Source organism: Maylandia zebra, linkage group LG3 (genome assembly GCF_041146795.1).
Source record: "Maylandia zebra isolate NMK-2024a linkage group LG3, Mzebra_GT3a, whole genome shotgun sequence".
Taxonomy (NCBI): Eukaryota; Metazoa; Chordata; class Actinopteri; order Cichliformes; family Cichlidae; genus Maylandia; species Maylandia zebra.
In genome coordinates, this window is record NC_135169.1 from 35,144,021 (window position 1) to 35,159,731 (window position 15,711).

At 42.6% G+C, this 15,711-nt stretch overlaps 1 protein-coding gene across 1 annotated transcript in view; it reads left to right on the forward strand.

The window, feature by feature from the left end:
* The window catches only part of stim2b (stromal interaction molecule 2b), a 57,599-nt gene that overhangs the window by 25,385 nt on the left and 16,503 nt on the right, over positions 1 to 15,711 (forward strand). The window contains exon 2 of the mRNA XM_004562687.6: positions 1,801 to 1,931. Coding sequence (XP_004562744.1) covers positions 1,801 to 1,931 — 131 coding nt within the window. The remainder of the gene's footprint in view (positions 1 to 1,800; positions 1,932 to 15,711) is intronic.

A 15,711-nucleotide genomic window follows, 5' to 3' on the forward strand; every position in this document is an offset into this window, starting at 1 on the left:
CACTCAAAACGCAAGAAGTACGTTTGAAAAGCTCAGCAGCAATTCCTCTTAAGAAATCATGCCCTGGTTAACAATCAGATAAAACTCAGAAACCTCGCGGGTGTTTTCACGTTCACCAGGTACTATTTTTCTTTCTGCCGAGCTACACCTGCAACCCGCATCGCCTAGCAGAAAGACACGTGCATCTACCCATGACGAGAAGCTCGTGACAGCGTGACGAGACGAGATGTTTGCGTGGGATGTTTTTCTTTTCTTATACGTGCTGAACATGTAACATCTTTACTGACCGGCTGACACGCTTTCACATGTCGACTGATTCTTGTCCTCGCGTTAAAATTAAAGAAGACTGTTGAACTTTTGCTTCACGCCTTGAGAACATTGCTACAGTTTGTGCATGCGTTTTCCTTTTTTGGTCATCGGGTAAATGCACGGAGCAATTAAACATTGAAAACGAATCACTTTCGAGGTGTGCGGTTGTCCGAGTTGCCCAGCTGTGCATTCAAAAGCGGCGTGTCCATTGGCTCTCAGGGAAGAGCTGTTATTAGCCGTATAATGTGATTTCTTACCGCCTCTTGTTTGCATTCTGTGAAGCCGTCGCGGTGGCGGTCATGTACACGCACTCGGAAACGCCGCCTGTTGCCAAGAACACTTAAAAACCTGATGCATGTGTTTGGGTGTGTGTCTGTCTCGCTGTTGTATTGTTGGCCTTCAGTGCTGTGCAGCTCTATAAACAGCAGGGAGCATCATTATTTGTTAGGCCTTGGGATGACTCGGATTCAGTTGTTTTTTTTTACAATCTAAGTGTTTTAAAAAATGCTCTGTCTTTGTGGTTTACAGAGGGATGTCTTTGCACTTGTGATGCATGCATTTGTCTTTTTTTTTTCTGTGGTTGTACACATCTGCCTCTGTGTGTGGTTTTGTGGCTCCATTGAGACAGTTTGGCTCTTAGCCAGCTGACACTGTCCATCGCTAGGAAGGCTGGAAGTAATGGGCTCATTTCGCCCTTTGGGACGGGACAGGGCTGAATAAAAACAAGAGAGAGAGGGGGAATGTCTGGGGACGCTGCAGGAATGATAACAGCACGCGTCAGAGTCCGGCAGGACCGCCGATTCGCCTGCGCTGCTGTGACAAAAACACAGACATCATCGTCACCTCAGCGTTTGTAATAATTGAGCTATCGAAGTCTTTAATTAAACAAACACTAGTGAGCACGTGGAGGAGTCTCCTGTAGTGCACTTTCACGTCACGAGTCGCGTCACGTGTCCATTTCAAACACGAAAGTGGAGCTGATTTTAATAAATGCCTGGAGCGTGGGTGTGGTCGGGGCTGTGAGAGCAGGTGAAACTATGTAAACACGCTGTCAGAGACTTTATTATCATAGCCCTGCATTAGCATATCACCGCATACCCATCCAGCGGCATCTTAAGCTTCTTTGTTTCATAAACAGTCAGCAAATAAAATCTAAACGCTATAAGAACGTCGTTCCTCTCTGAGAATATAAAAATAACCGCCCGGTCTCTGTTCGCTCTTTTTACTACATATCATCCCGGTGTGCTCTTTGTTTTGTTGGCACTGTAACCTACATTCTGCTCAATGTGCTGCCTCCATGTTCCAAGTATGCAGCGAGTGAACAACATAGCAGAAATTCCTTGAAAGCCTGGGTAGCATTTAGTAGAGCCGGTTTTACGAATGCTCGCAGGTGTAACTTCCACCTGTTTATACTCAGACGAGAGTACTGCTTTTGTTAATCTCAACCTTTCCCTTCTCATCTCTATTTTTCTGTTTTGTTTTGTTCCGCAGACCCCTGCCTCATAGTGATGCCGCCGTGCATGGGCGAGGCCGACCGCTTCAGTTTGGAGGCGTTGCGACACATCCACAAACAGCTGGACGATGACAACGACGGGGGGATAGAGGTCAACGAGAGCGTGGAGGTGAGCTCGGGGCGTACACCTTTGAGATTCGGGCGGTTACGATGAATCTCAGAAGATGAGTAAGCAGAAAGTGAGCTATGAAGAGGGTGAAGAGTTGAAAGGTGGCGGGTCCAGATGACATACCTGTGGAGGTTTGGAGGTGACGCGGAGAGAGGGCAGTGGACTCGACCGGATCTTTTAACACAGCTGATCTGTTCTAACTACAGAGGGATAAGGATGATTACGTGAAGCTGCAAGGGTGGAGGTAGTGAAGGTGGATGAATTATAATACCTGGGGTAACCCATCCAAAGCAGCGGACAGTTCACTAGACAGGTGGAGATGAGAATTCAGAAACTGTGCAGCAGGTGGAGATGAGTGTCAGGGGTGATTGGTGACAGAGGGTAAGCAGCAGGAGTGAAGGGGAAGGTTTAAAGGGACAGCTCAGGCTGAGGATGTTGGAGATGTGAGGCTGAGATTGTTTACACGTGCGCAGTGGTGGGATAGTGGATAATAGGGGTGCAACGATACACAAAATTCACGGTTCGGTTCGATACTTTGGTGTCACGGTTCGATATTTTTTTGATACAAAAAAAAATGTTCATGCCTTTTTAATTTGTCATTTATTAAAATTATAAATATATATTTTAACTCAAAAGTACAGTTTTTAAATTTAATGTTGCTGAAACAACAAAGTAATAAAAAAAATCTATCTGATCGAGGAATCACTCATCCTTGGAAAAGAGAGTTTATTACAGAGAAATGTCTCTTTCCAAAATAAAAGCTATACTATCTGCTTCTTCTGGGCTATATTCTCAGCAGCATATTAAACATATCAGGTCCCCATAAGGAGAATCATGTGCTAATGGCTGTCTAAACGACTCGGGTAAAGTTTGTAGCATGCGTGCTTGTTGTTTTTGTCGGCTTCCACTTGTCTTTGCACTAGGATGATGTCGGTGTAAATGTGCAGTCATATTCGTTGTGTTCACACTAGTGCTGTCAGCGTAAATCTCGTTAAAATGACAACGCCACAACACGGCAAATTTCCGTTAACGAGTTACCGCGGATCGCCCCGTGAGTGGGGCTGGACGGCGTCAACATGTTAACGAGCTAACTGCGCTAACGCACTAGTTCCCACCAATTGAGCATTGCATGGCACATCCGACATACTGTTTTACTTTAGTCCATGACGCGCTTACCATCAGGGTCATACGTCACATGAAAACCAAAATAGTTCCAAACGCCAGATCTGAATGAGAGTGGGGGAGGTTCAATTTGCCATGTTGCAACGAGCTTAGCTTCTGTCTTGGTAGCTTGTGCTGCACTCAGTGGATCTGCACTTGACAGTGCAGCCTAGGCGGAGTAGTCGAACGCAGATTCACTGAGCGCTCAACACAGACAGCATCGTCAGAAGAAAAGTTGATAAAATAAATAAAACATTTTGTATTGTTCGATACATATGCGTACCGAAAGCACTGTATCGAATGGTTCAATACCGATACGAGTATCGTTGCACCCCTAGTGGATATATTGGACAAAGGGTGTTAAAGATGGAGCTGCCAGGCAGAAGTTGAAGAGGAAGACCACAGAGGAGATTCATGGATGTAGTGAAGGAGGACATGCAGAGCGTTGTCGCAACAGAGGAGGATGTTAGGGTTTGGCTGAGGTGGAGCCAGATGATCCGCTGTGTCCCGTAAGTGTAGGTGAGCTGTTCTACACAGTCATAGTGAAAACATTTGATTTACACGAGGCCTAGTCTCCATCTTCTTTTTATATATTTTGTCCTCAGCACATCTCCTTTACTAAAGTAATAAAATAAATCCCTCCAGTTTTGTTACATTCCTAGTTTTCTGATTTAATTACTGCTTTGCTGTAAAATTTGTGACCTCTCTGACTATAAAGAAACGTAATATGGCAGGAGCTAGGCTGATAACAATGAAAACACATTTTATAGTACAATAAGCTGCTGCGGTTACATAATTATTATACCTAAATTGCATTTCTGTGAAGAAGATTTCACAAAGTGTATTTTGCCCTCTGAAACACACCCTGTTGTTTAACAGGCCACCCAAATGGTTAAAGTTGACCTATTTTTTTTATAAATGCAACTTGCTCCAACTGATTGCTGAAAGCTGGCAAATCTGAGTAAATGTTTAGTTTACAAAGCTAAGAGTGAATAAAAGCTTGTGGCATTGGATCAGTCAAAGGCAATAAGTCATCGGAGGAGACGGCCAAGTCAGCATTCCTAACATACAGACACATCATCAAAGACGCACACGACTCTTTACTTACAGTTTCATACGACTTGTGATGTAATTTATCATTAAATGTTGAAACTGTTCATATTTATAGTTTTATCGAGAGCGTGCGCTGACTCTTTTTGAGGTTAAACTAAAAGCGTTTAGAGCTCCAGAAAGTCGTTTGGAAAAGTTTTACTTCTGAGTAAATGAGCTGATGCTCCGGATAGTTGAAGAGGTGAAAGTATCACCGGTACGGTAGTGTGTGTTTATGCATGGATGGTGTGTGTGTGTGCTGGAGGGTATGGCTGACATCTGAGATCACGCTGACCTGGTGTGCCCTGTGGGTCTCTTGGTAATCAGCCACCTCCTTACATTCAAAAGCAACCACTTGGGACTGCAGTCACATTTTCTGTGCGTGTGTGCATGTGTGTGTGTGTGCATGTGTGTTTGCTGGCAGAGACGTTTTTAACTGCCTGAGAAGTGCTGGTGTGAGAAACCGTTTATACCCCACAGCCCTGTGGTGGCGCCTCAGTAAAGGGCCGGATGCTGTGTGAATCCCGTCTAAAGACCTCCGAGGGCTGGAGTGTCGGAACTGGACCTCAGCCCACACGGAGGAGCTGTGTGTCCGTCTGTGTGTGGATTACCGACGCCTGCGTGTACAGTATACGAGTGCGATACTGAATGTCCCCATGCTTAGTATCACCTTTTGGCTCAGTAAAGGCAGTGGCTGATCGTTTCTTTCATGTTGTTTTTGGCTGTTTATTTGTTACCTAATATTTTCGAACCTCTCCTCTGGTCTCCTGAGACAAATGGAGCCGGGTTTCAAAGCTGGGCAGATTTATTTTATCAAATTAGTGGCTGTCCATCCGTTGGCTCTATGAAAGACGAGCAGGAGGCTGACTGAAAAAAGTGATTTGTCTTTTTTCGGCCTCATCAAAATCCGGCTCACATCACGTTCTGACCTTTATGACCACAGACACACTGGATGTGTAAAATATTTTATACGTCAAAAATATTTTTCATACAAAGAGCATTGATTTTTTTCAAATCGAGCGAGGATCTAAATCAACAAATCTGACCAATCAGACCACTGCAGAACCAAGTTAGTTGGTGCTTTACAAAGATAAAACAGTGCAGTAGTGCAGATAAACGAGAATATACAGTACTCATTGCAATTCTTATTCTGAGAGCACGAGTGCATTCACACAAACAACTGTGGCTACATGGACTGAATCTTAGGCTACATCTACACTAATCCGAGTTTTTTAAATGGACTAACAATGAGGTGGAGTTGTTGCTACGGGTAACACAAAAGTACAAAGTTGCAAAAGCGAGTGAGAATTAAGGAATTTGAAGAAAAGCTATGTGGAGCAAGTACAAACTGGTATTAATCCTTAATAGGGCTGTCAAAATTGAGAGGAAACAAAACAACTTCTGTATAATGCCCTCTTTCATCTTAGTTTAATTGGTCACATGACTGCATCACATGACTAAAATGCATTGTTTTAAAAAGTCTCTGTTGACGCAGTCCACACTGTGCTGCGAAAACGACGTTTTCAAATGTATCCACTTTGGAGAGCATTTTCAAAAAGCTCCATTTTCCTTGACCAAAAACGCCGTCTCAGTGTGGACGGTGTGTGCTTTCAAACGAAAATGTATTAGCGTGGACGTGGCCTTATGTAACGCTTTTCTATTCAGTTGAGCACTCCAAGTGTTTTCCTACTACAGGTCTCACTCACACATTCAGAAATCACTTTTATCTATGCCTCGGAGCTTTCCAGCATTTACACACACACTCCCACTTTGATGGAAGCACTGGGGGACAACTTGGCGTTCAGTACCTTGCCCAAGGATACTTGGGTATGTGGAGTCTGGGATCAATTCACTGATCTTCCAGTTGGCAGACAACACGCTGTCAGGTCGTCTTCCCCATGTCTACATGCCTAAATGCACCGAGTTGCAGGAAACCGGCTGATTAGATATAAAAGTGAGCAGGTGTACCTAATAAAGAGTCCAGGGACTGCCGTGTGCTAAATAAATGTGCACCCAAAGAAGGAAGTGAGACACAGTGTTTGTGTTTTTCAAAGTTTGGTGTGGTCCGGCAGATTGCTCTGCAGTGAGTGGGGCCGACAGGGCCGAGCCTTTAACCTCAGCCTACACAAAAACACAGGGCAGGATCATAGGCTGCTCTCAGGCTTATATAGGCTTAGTAGGCACGGATGTAGCGCTATTAATGACGCACAATGTTAAGTTGCGACTTGTTTCGTAGGTTATGCATCCACTGCTTCCACAGCGGAAGTTTAATATACATTTATATAAGTGACTGCGCAACAGGACGAAAGAATCTGTAACGTTTAAGGTGGAATTTTTACCTGTGTGTCTCTCAGTGAGTCAACATCATGAGCACTTAAAAGGTGAATGACGTTCAGCTGGATCATGGTAACTCCATGTTAGTTATTTCCTGAGAAGGACGGCAACCCCATGTGTACCTCAGTAATCCCACAAAACCTTTAAAATGTAATCTAAAATTCAGATGTGAAATAGTAACTATGTAATAGTAATGAAATTCTGCATGTCTTTTGGATCTTGTTGTTAGTTTTTCTGAAATATTTATGATAAACTGAAGCCTGGTAAGTCTGAATTCATGCAAAAGGGATTAGAAAGAGAGCTCTTAATGTAATAAATGGTAATTAATACAACTGTATTTATGATGTGAAAGTTTGGTTTAGGGGTTTGTGGGCTACAGTTAGCCATTCGATCCCCTGTTGTGGTATGTGGGACGACTGGTCGCATTCTACCAGCAGTTTGATTTACAGTCAGGCTCTTTCTAGCAGTGATGAGCTGAAAGGAGGTACACAGTTAAGAGGCAGACTGACGTGTGGGGTCAGCTCACATCTGGCCTTTGGCAATCAAGACCTAATCACACTCTTGCCCCTTTGCCACCTGGCTGACACCCTACACCCTCTGTGGCACTTCCTCCTTTCCCTCTTTCCCGCTACCTTTATCCCAGTAAGGTGACATTGATCATGTCATGACCACGAGCATGATATTTGTTTTTCATGCCAAAGATTTCAAGAGAATCTTAAGGTGGAAGTCAAGTTCAAATGAAGTCATGTTTCCACAGAGGCGATGACGTATGTGACAGTGACGCAAGTGGCTTTGTGGTCATGTTTTCCTGTGTCTGTATATTTGATAGAAAACATGAGAAAACCCAAGTGGCATCTGTGTTGAGCCCATTTATTTTACACACATAATCCTCTATTCAAGCTCTGTTGGCTGTTCGTATATCAACATCGCTCAAACCTTAAGCACGTTTCCACGTTGAGTAAATATGATCTTCACATCATTTGGAGAAAGAAATTAATGCTTAGCAAGGCAAGGCCGTGACAAGCCTGGAGAACTATTCCCGAAGACTAAAGAAACGACAAGAAAGAAATAAAAGAGGGCAAACCGAAAACTGACTTTCAAGCTCGTTAGTTTGTACAAACTCTGTCTTTGCCTCATTTCCATGCACATGTTTCAGTAAACTGCTGTCCCTCCTATTTCCCATTCCCCGAGCAAAATAGAAAGAAATGAAGGGGTGGCTCAAGACTTTTGCATTTCAGTTGCCCACATTTGAAAAAGCTAAATATTTCCATTACATAGTAAAGCTTTGTTTCGCTTCCCTAGCATGATGAGAATGTCATTACATTGATTCTGAAAGTATGAAGGCGATCTTTTCACACAGTTGTCGGTTGCCTGGCAGCGCTGACACATGAACCTGTTTCACCTTTAAAATTCTTCTGTAACTTAACCACAATCACTGTCGCTATGGAAGATGGAAATGAATCCACAGAGACAACACTGACCGCACGTCATATCACCACACAAGTAATAAAACATGCGCACACAAACACACACACACACACACAGGTCATACACAGTCTTCGCCTGTATTTGAGTACAGATTGAGCTCTTTTTGCTCATTTTGACCACAATCTCAATGTCTGCCTCACTTAATATCTAGTTTTTAATACATAAGTTACCACCTTAAATGTACTGTCAGCACGGGGTGATAGAGGAGTGAGAGCAAACAAGGAAGTATAGAGGCCAACATATCTCTGTTCCCTTTGCATTGGCAGCGTTTACTTGACGTGTCACGCCACATAGATATCAACCAGGATGTTAAACAAAAAAAAAAAAGGCTTGGGCTGCTCTGAAAGTTCACTTTAAGAGAGGAGAGTCATAAATAATTGTCACAGGAGGGTGAAAATTTACCAGGATTCAATGCAACTTTATTTATATAGCACCAAATCTACTGTCGCCTCAAGGTGCTCAAGGTAAAGACTCCACAATAATAGAGAGAGAATCCCACCAATCAAAGCGTTTTTATCATCATCACGTTTGAAGTTGTTTCATATATAATATATTTATAATCTGCACTCCCTTAATGTGGGTCTCCAATCATCCATCAGGTTTTTCTTTCCTCCCTCTCTCGTTATCCTAAATATATACCGTTAATATATATATAGAAACCCACAAGTGTCACAGTAATATTTTTTTACAGTCTTCTAAAAGCATTTGAAATTTGACGAGGAATCCAGCCCAGTTAAACATAATCCCGTCTCTTATTACGCTGCGAGTCTGGGTCTTGTCGGGTGGTTTTGAGTGACGTTTCGGGGTCTGTTTCTGAGATCAGTCACCGGGGACGGCAGGTGCACGTCTTTGCCTTCAGGGTGCTGAGCTGTGTGCTGCTCGACTGCCAAAGGAACGTTCGACTGGATCATGTTGCATCACTTGAAATCACATGGACACAACCCAGATCACAGCAAGGGGCGATGCGGTGGTGCTACTGTGTGCGTACTTTATTAGTTCCTAACAGGCCGTGCATTATAACTTAGCGGCAAAATTAGGCTTGCCTGTGAGAAGCCTGTACCAAAATAAGCGTACATTATACAGTGGGGCAAAAAGTATTTAGTCAGCCACCGATTGTGCAAGTTCCCCCACTTAAAATGATGACAGAGGTCAGTAATTTGCACCAGAGGTACACTTCAACTGTGAGAGACAGAATGTGAAAAAAAAATCCATGAATCCACATGGTAGGATTTGTAAAGAATTTATTCGTAAATCACGGTGGAAAATAAGTATTTGGTCACCTCAAACAAGGAAAATCTCTGGCTCTCACAGACCTGTAACGTCTTCTGTAAGAAGCTTTTCTGTCCCCCACTCGTTACCTGTATGAATGGCACCTGTTTGAACTCATCATCTGTATAAAAGACATCTGTCCACAGCCTCAAACAGTCAGACTCCAAACTCCGCCATGGCCAAGACCAAAGAGCTTTCGAAGGACACCAGGAAAAGTATTGTAGACCTGCACCAGACTGGGAAGAGTGAATCTACAATAGGCAAGCAGCTTGGTGTGAAAAAATCAACTGTGGGAGCAATCATCAGAAAATGGAAGAGATACAAGACCACTGATAATCTCCCTCGATCTGGGGCTCCACGCAAGATCTCATCCCGTGGGGTCAAAATGATCATGAGAACGGTGAGCAAAGATCCCAGAACCACACGGGGGGACCTGGTGAATGACCTGCAGAGAGCTGGGACCAAAGTAACAAAGGTCACCATCAGTAACACACTACAACGGCAGGGAATCAAATCCCGCTGTGCCAGACGTGTTCCGCTGCTGAAGCCAGTGCATGTCCAGGCCCGTCTGAAGTTTGCCAGAGAGCACATGGATGATACAGCAGAGGATTGGGAGAATGTCATGTGGTCAGATGAAACCAAAGTAGAACTTTTTGGTATAAACTCAACTCGTCGTGTTTGGAGGAAGAAGAATACTGAGTTGCATCCCAAGAACACCATACCTACTGTGAAGCATGGGGGTGGAAACATCATGCTATGGGGCTGTTTTTCTGCCAAGGGGACAGGACGACTGATCCGTGTTAAGGACAGAATGAATGGGGCCATGTATCGTGAGATTTTGAGCCAAAACCTCCTTCCATCAGTGAGAACTTTGAAGATGAAACGAGGCTGGGTCTTCCAACATGACAATGATCCAAAACACACCGCCCGGGCAACAAAGGAGTGGCTCCGTAAGAAGCATTTGAAAGTCCTGGAGTGGCCTAGCCAGTCTCCAGACCTCAACCCCATAGAAAATCTGTGGCGGGAGTTGAAAGTCCGTGTTGCTCGGCGACAGCCCCAAAACATCACTGCTCTCGAGAAGATCTGCATGGAGGAATGGGCCAAAATACCAGCTACTGTGTGTGCAAACCTGGTAAAGACCTATAGTAAACGTTTGACCTCTGTTATTGCCAACAAAGGTTATGTTACAAAGTATTGAGTTGTATTTTTGTTATTGACCAAATACTTATTTTCCACCCTGATTTACGAATAAATTCTTTACAAATCCTACCATGTGGATTCATGGATTTTTTTTTTCACATTCTGTCTCTCACAGTTGAAGTGTACCTCTGGTGCAAATTACTGACCGCTGTCATCATTTTAAGTGGGGGAACTTGCACAATCAGTGGCTGACTAAATACTTTTTTGCCCCACTGTATATTTATTATTTGTGATGAGGCTGCTATGATGAGAAGAAACTTGAGGAGGAGCCTCATGGAGCATGGAGGGTATGGTATATCTATAAAAAGAAGCTTCTTGAAGGTTTGTTGACTTGTCTGGGAATGCCTTAGAGGGAACATTCAAATGAGATTTTAGTCACAAGTCCAAGCTTTGAAAGAGGACAGAGTTTGTGCATTAAGGTGTTAGCTGCAGTGCAGCAATTAACATGTATCCCTTCTAATTATCTCTTGGTACTACAACATTGCCAGAAGTGTCAGTACTGCGTCAGCAACTGCAAAGTGATTGCACACTCTTTGTCTTTCTTTATAATCGGGCTGGTTTATTTATTTTGACCTGAATCAGGCTGGCAGTTTCCCCTTACGTCTGAGAGCTATGCTAAGCAAAGCTAATCAGTGCTGGTTCTAGCTGCATGTTTAATATGTAAATACAATAAAAGGTAATATTCGTGCTGATCTCTCTTTAAGCAGTTAAGCATATTTGTTCCTAAGATACTTCCTTCTTCTACTTACTTTCCCTAAGATAAGATATCTCCCCTTGCAGGCAAACTCAATTTTAGATCTCCACATGTTAGCTACTGCATTGATGAAGCGCACAGTAACAGCACAATTACCCAAGCATGTTTTCGATGGTGGGACGAATCGCAGAACCAGGACAAAACCATGGAATAAATAGAAAAGATGTACACAGCCACCTAATGTCATTTACTGGTTTCTGTTTCCCAGTCTTCCCCTTTGATGCTAACATTGAGCCTAGCATTAGCATTTTGGGTGCTACTGCCTTGGTTTCTTGGTTGTTTAAACTAATGTTACAGAGAACAAGAATATTAATTAAAGCATCAAAGGTCAAAATAAGTAAAACCACAAGGAGAAATGTGTCATCTGTGGATGTGGATGTAGCAGTGCTAAAACTATGCTAAAACACATTTTTATCAGCTGTTAATGTTATATGTGTTGTAGCATTGTTTGATGTTAATAGCTCTCTATGTGTGGTCAGAGGCTCAACAAGTTGTAAATGCTGGCAAATAGCAGCGGTTAGTGAGTCAGTCACAGTTAAATGCTGCTTTCACCATTTCCGCCACTCTCTATTTGAGATAACCCCATGATATTCATGCTGTGTAAGCAAACAGTCCACTAAATCAAAGTGTAATAATAGGAGTAGAGAAATTGAGACACAGTGACTTTTTCTGAACGTTTATTTAAGAAAGGCTCTTGTCACACAGGCTTAGAAATTAATTCATGACTCCATGGCAACCGCCAACTGCTAGGGAAAAATGTGTATTCCCTGATCCGGCAGCAGTTCCTAGGTGAAAGGAGGAATATGGTGTTACACCGGAAAACTCTTTCAGGTTGTTTTGGTCGTTAGCAGATTGCTGCATTTGCCTGAGTGGAAACAAAACCATGAGTTCAACACAGTCTGGAAACACAGACGTTTTCCTTTAGAGTAAATGCTGCGACTTTTGAAACTTCCTGATTGCAGCGTTAAGGCTCAGCAAGTGGTTGCCGAGCGTTTGCAGACAAGTTGGAGTCTTCAATGCGAAGTGTGGGAGACTGTAGAAATTTGCTAGCAACCAACTAGAATCACAACAATCACAGGGAGCACTCTCTTTGTGACTGAGTTCACATGGTGACAACCAGCAACTTCCACCAATTGCTCACCAACCGGTGGGCTGCATCAGGAACAGCATCCAGTTTAAAGAAAATAAAAATAAATAATAATAATAAAATCTGCTAACTCAAACTACCTCCTGTGGTGACTCCTTGTGAATACGGATGCATTAGCCTGGTGATCGATGGAGATATTGCCATTGAGGGGCAAATGGTTCTAAAGTTAGGGGCATTAATGGAAGAAAAAATTCTTGGCAGCAGAAAGCAGTATGATGTCATAGAAAATGTCCTGCTGGATGTTGGATGGGGGGGTCAGTACACAGAAGGTGTGGTTTGTCCTCTTGGTACCAGTGAGGCGAGACAAAAACCATTGTCTGAATCTCACATAAAGAAAGTTGGAAGAATAAAGGCATTATCTTGTGAAAGGCCTTCTGATCTCCCAAAGTAAGGTTTTATTTTTGCTGTCGAACTGATGTGAACGGAAAAAAAACCTGCTGCTAACGACAGAACAGAAAGTTCAGACCTCGGCTGTTCTAAGAATAACTTGATAAAACCCGAAGAGCACGTGACATGAGTACAATGTTACGCAAAACGACACCCACTTTGATCTTGAGCGAAGTAACAAGCCTGACTGCACAAAAAAAAGGGATGAAAACGATTTTTTATCATGAGAGCTACAGTTTCACAAAAGTCTGCCCAGCTGTCATGTGAGATAAATCAGGTGTACCTCCTGGTAGTTCACGTTATAATGAATTGCAGCCAAGTGCACCTCACCTTTTGTTCCAAATCTGCGACATATTAATAATAATTAATCAACTTAATTATCCTCCTTTTGCAGACTCACAAACTAATGACTTTCATTAACGCTGAGGTATGCTGTTGATTAAAAATATCATCACTCCGGGTTATGGTGACAGATAAGTGATGGGTGTAATAACTTCCAGTAATATTAGATAAGCTGATGAGGACAGATGGATTGATACAGTAGATATTTGGGGGGGGTGAATAGAGTCTAGACTGTTTAGAGAAAGCAGAGACTCATGGGAAGTATGTCGCCAACTCCCCCCAATCTGGAATCTGATATGAAGAAATCTGTCTTTGTTTGCTGTGTGCGTGTCTGCCTCGCTCTGAACATGTGCCACTCTCTGTCTGTGTATGTAGACGTGTTGTCGTATTTTCAGGACCGAGGCTGTCTATCCCTGGAAACATAAAGGACGTTTAATCACTTTGCAGAAATGTATTCTGCAAGCTACACACTGTGTCTGTAACTATCACAGCTATCGGGCTATCTTAACTGTTAACCACAGAAGCCACAAAGACCTATCATTGCATTCATGCCTCTTAGCTTACTTTATATGGTCCCATAAAGCAAAGGCAAAGCTGCCTTTCAACATATGCAAAGAGGCCCTGCTAGTCTGCCTGCAATTAGTTTCATGCTGCAGCAGTGCAACCAATTGCTGTTGCTTTTAATATAACACTCGAGCAGCTATTTGTCTTATACAGTTGTTCATTTACTAGTGCTAATCTGTTACTTGTAGCATGTGTTTTTTCTGCTTGTTGTTGAGCAAATGTGGCCATTAGGATATCTCTCAAGGTCTGCAACAGAAAGAATGTCTTCATATTCGCCGTCCTTTGTCTTTTCTTATGTGGTGAAATGTCCTTGAAGTTCACATCTTTGCCAGCACCACTTCATATTTTTCTTTTCATAAAGTGAGCATTAAAAGGCTTTTCGAGACACTAATTTAGAGTAGCGTTGCACACATTGCGGTCCCTCCAGTGACTCAGCAGGCCGTCAGTTCCTTCAGCTGGTGCCCAGTGTTACGTCAGTAAGAAGACAAATTTGCATTTCTATTGTGAAAGAAGAACATGGCAAATGTTCTCAGAGGATTTTGTTCTCAACTGATGCAGTGAAACTGCCTTTCAGAACCAAATTCGAATCCTTTGATACGTGCAGACACAGGCAGCAACACGTGGACTACCAAGATTTTAGGTACAGTGTAAACTGTAGTTTGTAGATTTGTTACTCTTAAAATGAAATTCCACTGATTATAATTTGAATAGTCTGTGCTGTTCCATGATTCTTTCATTAATGAAACCAAATAATTGGACTGGATTCCGAAAGCTTTCCATCTCTTTTTAGATCACCCGATAATTCAGTTTCTGACGAAATACATGCAGAACTAACGACACATCAACCGGGTGCATCTGCACTTTGTAATAAGCCTAAACACATAGGAAGGAAATTTACCTAAAACTGACTTGTCCTACTGGACCTCAGTTCAGTGTTCGATTATTATTACAGAGATTATTATTACAGAGAGGATGCTGTAGGTATTAAAGGTACTGCAGTGCAGTGGTTTGAATCATATCTATCTAATAGACTTGATTTTGTTCATATAAACACACTAAGGTTAATTATGGAGTTCCACACGGTTCTATGCTAGGGCCACTTCTGTTTGCATTACATACGCTTCCCTTGTGCAGAATCATTCAAATACCCAGTTTCATCTATTCAAACCAGATGACACACACCAATTAGTTAGTCTGCAGGAATGTCTTAGACATAAAGACCTGAATGACCTCTAATTTTCTGCTTCTAAAGATTAGCGGTAATAAAAGCCGAGGGAGGTCAACAGTGATCACTGACTGTTTTAGGAGCTTTTTGAGATTAAATAGAAGAAAATACATAACATTAAACATGTTAACAACACAAAAGCCATATTAAACGCAGACTACTTTAGGCCCGGAAGTAGGATTCGTCACGTCATCACTTAACGACCGGATAACTCGAAAACGAAGCAACACAGGATTTTCAAATTGGTACAATACAGGTGCAGTTATTACTGGTGACCTCAAGGTCAAGTTCAGATTTCAGCAAAACGTGGTGGCCATGTTCCCCTGCTCAGCTGTAAGAACTACAGCCAGGGACCCTGATTCGTGTCTCGATTAATGCGCTGAGTCACACACCAGGTTTGTGTGTGAAGGTCGGATCAAGCTTCTGAATAAACACACAGCTGACGCACTTTAATCTCACGTATATTGACACAGTCAAATGCAGGAAGAGGCCATAAACATGAACATTTTATGGCCTCTGTTTCTTTTTTATTTTTTAAGTTACATGTCTACATTATCACCCTCTCTGTATCATGTCTTGTTTCTCTGTTTTTCATGCCAGTTATCCATTGTGTGTTAAGAGATGTATGACTTTGTGTTGACAAAAGAAGCGATTCGGTCACTTTACTCAAGTTAGTGGATTCGAATATATGAGTGTACATAGATACGAACCGCGCAGAAGGCTTTCAGAGAAGACTTAAAAATGATCTTTCTCCTGTGACAGCAGGAATGCTGGGAACATTTGTAGCAGACAGCCTCTCAACAACAGACAGCTTTTATGT